This window comes from Humulus lupulus, chromosome 7 (genome assembly GCF_963169125.1).
Source record: "Humulus lupulus chromosome 7, drHumLupu1.1, whole genome shotgun sequence".
Lineage (NCBI taxonomy): Eukaryota > Viridiplantae > Streptophyta > Magnoliopsida > Rosales > Cannabaceae > Humulus > Humulus lupulus.
In genome coordinates this window covers 3,796,080-3,801,678 of record NC_084799.1, presented here as the reverse complement: position 1 = coordinate 3,801,678, position 5,599 = coordinate 3,796,080, and the positions used below count along the sequence as shown (strand labels likewise).

General features: G+C 33.6%; 1 protein-coding gene across 1 annotated transcript; it reads right to left on the bottom strand.

Annotated features, from left to right (window-relative positions):
* Positions 1-557: 557 nt before the first annotated feature.
* LOC133789365 (UDP-glycosyltransferase 92A1-like) lies at positions 558-2,101 on the bottom strand. Its single transcript, XM_062227216.1, has one exon. It carries the CDS (start codon positions 2,099-2,101, stop codon positions 608-610), a length of 1,494 nt encoding a protein of 497 aa, XP_062083200.1. The 3' UTR covers positions 558-607.
* Between the last annotated feature and the right edge of the window lie 3,498 nt (positions 2,102-5,599).

Below are 5,599 nucleotides of genomic sequence, written 5' to 3'. Positions count from 1 at the left end.
GTATCTATTAATCCATTTAAGCCCTCTTCAACTGTGTAGTCCCATACCTACACAGTATTAGAATCATCACACTTGATCTTCCTCAGGCGATGTGGGATTACACATTGTACAACTTTATCCAATTTTTCTCTCTACGGATCACAAGAGACTGACTGTCACAATAATGCACTGTGAAAGACAAAACATAGTCTCTTACTGATGAGTTCTGAGTAGAAAATTATAATATCCTTAAAAACTAAACACCGTGACTTATGATATGAATCATATGATCAGTGCTTATGCATAATTATATTGAAGATAATTTCCAGGCACAATTTTATTGACAGAATCATTTCAACACTTAATTAAATCGAGCACAGCTAGAAATAAAGATAATTAACTCTCTCATATTAAATTTATTATAGATAGCATTCAATATATCACTTATGAACTTGATAAGTGACAAAGCTTCAAAACAGATTTTTAGCAGAATTTATTCAGCATGAAAACACTACATCTTTTAGGAGGATAATAATATTCAACATAAAACCACACTTATAATCATCATATATATAGCAGTATAGGACAATCTTTAGTAACTGAAATCCAGCCCAATGTTGCTCCAAACTCAGATAGAGTTTCTTTGCTCACTCACAAGCATAGCAGTGTTCAAAAGTTTCTCCATGGCTATCACAGAAGACCCCTTGAAGCCATCCTCATCTTTCACAGCATTCTTAATCATTTTCCTCACCTTCAAAGCTTTCCTTCTTATTTCTCCTCCTTTGTTTGTCCCTATATTCATCACCAAATCAATCTTCTCTACCATTTCTTTGTGTCCGACTCTGGAGCTTACCCCTCTTGCCACCTCCACACCAACTCCCAACTCTTCTTCCAAAAACTTAGCATTGTAAAACTGCTCTGCCTCAAGAGGCCACCCAATAATGGGCACCCCATGGCTAAGTGATTCCATCACTGAGTTCCATCCACAGTGGCTCAGAAAAGCAGACACGGCTTCATGAGCCAAGATGGTCACTTGGGGAGCCCAGTTACGCACCAACAACCCCCTGCTCGACTCACTTATTCGCTCCTCGAACCCCTTTGGCAGCCACTCCTCGCTTCTGAACTCGCCATTTATGTCGAACCCAATCGGCGGCCTAACAACCCAGATGAAGTTTTTGCCGCTGGCCTCTAAAACCATGGCTAACTTCATCATTTGAGATGCTGATATAGTGTTCTGTGACCCAAACGAAATGTAAAGGACTGACTTTTTTGGCCTGGAGTCAAGCCATTGGATGCACTTCTCTGATGTGATTCCAGTTGTTTTTTCGGACCTAGCTACCGGAGAAAAGATAGGTCCAATGGAGAAAACGACATCCTTTCCCAGTATTCGTCGGAAATATGCTAAACCATTACTTTGTTCGAGCTGTTCAACTGTGTTGAAAACAATAGCATCAGCTTTCGGCCATGACAGAAGCAGTTTCCGGAACACAGTAGAAAACTTATCAGTTCCATCTGCCACACGTAAGAATTCCGACATCTGCGTTACGTGAATCTTCCCAGCTTCGGGGAAGTCCGGCAAACTGATTTCGTCAGACATGGAAGCTCCGTTACCCCGGTGAGAAAGGTTCATCCACAGAGAGTAAAAACACGCGAGCCCGAACCCCCCACACCCGCAAAAAATGGCGTTGAAAACTCCGAACTCGCGAGCAACCTCTTCTGTCCATCCGAAGAACATGTCAGTGATTATGCAGAGGGGGCGGTGGCGGCCATTTGCGTGGGAGCAGAGGTCGGAGATGATTTTTCTGAACTGGGGTTTGAGAGAAAGAGAAGCTTCAAAAAAGTTGGTGAGGAGATGGTAATGAGGAAGGGAGTCAGTGTTCTCAACACCGGAAGGGATGCCATAGCCATCACCGGAAAAAGGTATTCCGACGACGTGAATGGAGGAGTTGGGAGGCAGAGAGAGTCTGACCTGTGGGATATTGAGTTGGGTGGTGACCAAAGTTACGGAGTAGTAGTTATTTCTGGTTTGGGAGAGTTGATGGGCTAAGGCTAGGAAGGGAATAATGTGTCCTTGTGCCATGAACGGGAACAGGACTATGTTTCTGTTCTCTGTCTCAGACATTATTACTACTACTGATCAAAAAACCTTGATTTAAGGTTGAGAAGATCGACAAGTTTTTCAGTGCATAAACTCTTTGAGATGACGACTCGATTAGTATATTTACACTATCGGTTATAAGAGAATTGCTAAGGGGAGCACAACCACGATTAGTTAGCTATCATTAGCTCCCGTTTATTTGAATTTAATAATTATTATGAGTATCGCTAACTAATTATGGGGTATCAACTCATGTGATGATGGACACCTTAAGGTGCTAAATAGTAACATTCTTATGAAAATGGTCCAAAGATTGTGTTTTTGGAAACATGCTTTATAACCGGAGTGTTGTTATTTGACACCTTAAGGAGCCCAACACTATATGAGTTGTCACCCTATGATTGGTTAGCGATATCTCAATACTTATTAAATTCAAATGTGTGAGACTCGATATAAGAGTACACCAATAACAATATGTGATATTCTTGTGATGTTAGGCACCTGTAATGCCCATTAGCATTTTTCATATATTTATAATACGTAATCTATCAATTATGTATCCCTTCCCATATATAAAAATAAAAAATCTATGGATGAATGAGAATTATAAAAAACCAATAGAATGTATGGCTTGAATAGTCGTTAATAAGTCTAAGGGTGGATTAATTATATTCACTAATTAAGCATGTTTGGTGCTAAGAGGCTTAAGTGCATTAAATTACTTAGTCACCGACGACGAACCTCACCAACTAAGATAAGATATATGCCAACCACCATAGATGGGATGAGCTGTAAATAATGGTCGGCCTTTCTACGAGCTCGGGAGGCATGAGTACGACACGACACGAAAAAATATGGGTTTGGGCCAAACAAAACATGAATTGAAAATTGTCATGACACGATATTGGTCTGAACACGGCATGACACGACAAGCGTGAAGGCACGACACTATAAAAAACTTGATATTTTAATATTAATAATGATAACGTCAATTATTTATAAATTAAAATAATAATAAAAGTCTATTATTTTTCTCAATATTTATAATTTTATAATTATATTAATTTATATTAAGATTTGTAAGATAAAATTTGTATTTATTAGTTAATATAATTTTATGTAAAGTATTGTTGAAAAATATATAAAAATATCTCAAATTATAATTTAAACAAAAAAATATATTTAGATTAATGGTGAGTACATTAATTGTAAAAAGGAGGTGGATAATTTAATTCTTCATCCTCATATTTTTTTGACAATAATAAAATACACCTGAATTTAGATCCAAATAAGAAAAGTGGACTGGCCCGGCCCATATTTATAGCTCTAGTTGGGTACGGTCTTGGACTCTTGGTATATATTATATATAGTAAGTATCTATTGAATGATATGTGAACAAAAACATTATACCAGCTCACATAATAATTTCATTTAATTTATTTTAAAGTGACACGTGCACATATCATTATTCTTATTTTCATACCTAGTATAATTAGTCTATAAGATTTTTATCAATCTCTACCGGAAACATACATGCATGTCTTGATCTGTATTTTTTATTCAACTTGAAAGAAAAATATACATCATCTTTTTGGGGATAATATTAATATGGATATTTAGGATTTTTGTCCCCTAATTTATGGTCTATACATTATTGTGTCCCTGATTTTTTTTAGGTTGTTAAAAATTCTCTCGAATCATTCCCAATTCCGTCAAATTTAGTCCAATGTGGCTAATCATATATTGACGTAGCTTTTACTTACTGATGTGTCTTGACCATATCAGCATCAAATGTGTATTTTTTTAAAAAATTAATTTAAATTAAAAATAAATCATTACACTAAAATATAATTTTAAGAATTTTTTAATATTTTTAAATTACACATGTGATGCTGATGTGGCCAAGACACATCAATAAGCAAAGAGACATTAGCATGTCGTTAACTATATTAGACAAAATTTGATGGAAGTCACATTTTATAACATTGTGAATACTTCGGGAGGATTTTTAACGGCCTAAAATAAATCAGAGATACGATAATGTATTAATTATAATTCTTGGTCAAAAATGCTAAATAACCATTTTAATATTTAACATAAAACTACACTTATGAATAATCATTAGTTGCGTAATGCTTAGGACAGCCTTTCTTTAAATCATTGGGTTAAACAAGTAAGACGTACGTTTGACACCATGCATGCAGATAAAAAAAAAGTATTAAAAAAATATATTCTTTCTTAAATGTAATTATTCTCTCTTTTTTTTAATCTTATTCAAGGCACTTATTATTCAATATTGTATACATTTCCTTTTTAATAAAATTGAATTCATAAATTAACTTCCTTGCCAAAATCTCAATGGTAATTAAAGAAACAAAAAATAATTATAATTTTTATTTGAAATACACATTAATCAATTCAAAATGACAGAAACTAAACGAAAGGTAGTGATATTCCAGTTCATACATGGCTGAAGGTCCTATCATATAATAATAGTATATCATTATGATGAAATGAACATTCATGAATCAAATCACCACCCCAGCTATCATAGTATTTATTAACTTTTATTACCTTATTTAATTAGTGATACTACAAAAAATTACATTGAAGATAAAGATAATCTCCTGGTACAATCTTATGTTAAACAAAACAACACAAACGAAATCTATGTAGTAATATAAGAACGTATCAAGAAGAAGCATATGTGCATGTCATGATTTGATTTTTCCCCCTATTTTTGAGCACATAAAATAAATTAACTACACACATTAAAATTGAGAATTGCTAAGGCATGCCGCTATTAGTGTAATCCAATATCAGATCTCATATATTTGAACTTAATAAATATTATGGGATACTGCTAACCAATCATAGGGTGCCAACTCATATAAGCATTAGACAGCTTAAAGTGCAAAATAGCAACCCTCGTTAAAATGAGCTAATGAACTTAATATGTGACACTACAAGAAAAATAGGCTTCAACGAGGACAAATTTCGTCAGTGAAGGGTGCTTCTTTCGTCAGTAATAGCTATCAATGGCGACATGTCGTTAGTGATTGGTCGTTGGTGATACCTCGTCGGTGAAAGTCAATATCAATGACGACTTTACAAGTCGTTGGTAAAAAAAAGTATCACTGATGACAATGTCGTTAGTGATAATTTAACCTTTTTTTTTTTTTTAATGCTTTTAACTATTAATGACGACTTAGTCGTCATTGATAATATTATCAATGACGACTATGTCGTTAGTGTTATTTATTTATTTTTAAATTATTAATTAATATAAAAATAATTAATTATTTCATTTTTTTATAACTAATTAATATAAAAAATAATTTAATTAAAAATAAAACATATAACAAACTAAAAATGTTCATATTAAATTTTAAAAAGTCATACATGGAAATATAAAATACTAAAGTGTTCATAAAACATAAATAAATACATAATCAATAGTCCATAAAACGTATATATAAATACTAAAAGAAATTTGTAGTAGCATCGTCATCGTCATCATCA

What these genes read in the sequence shown, in the direction of transcription:
- LOC133789365 (XM_062227216.1), bottom strand. Translation starts at nt 2,101, where the DNA reads ATGTCTGAGACAGAGAACAGAAACATAGTCCTGTTCCCGTTCATGGCA.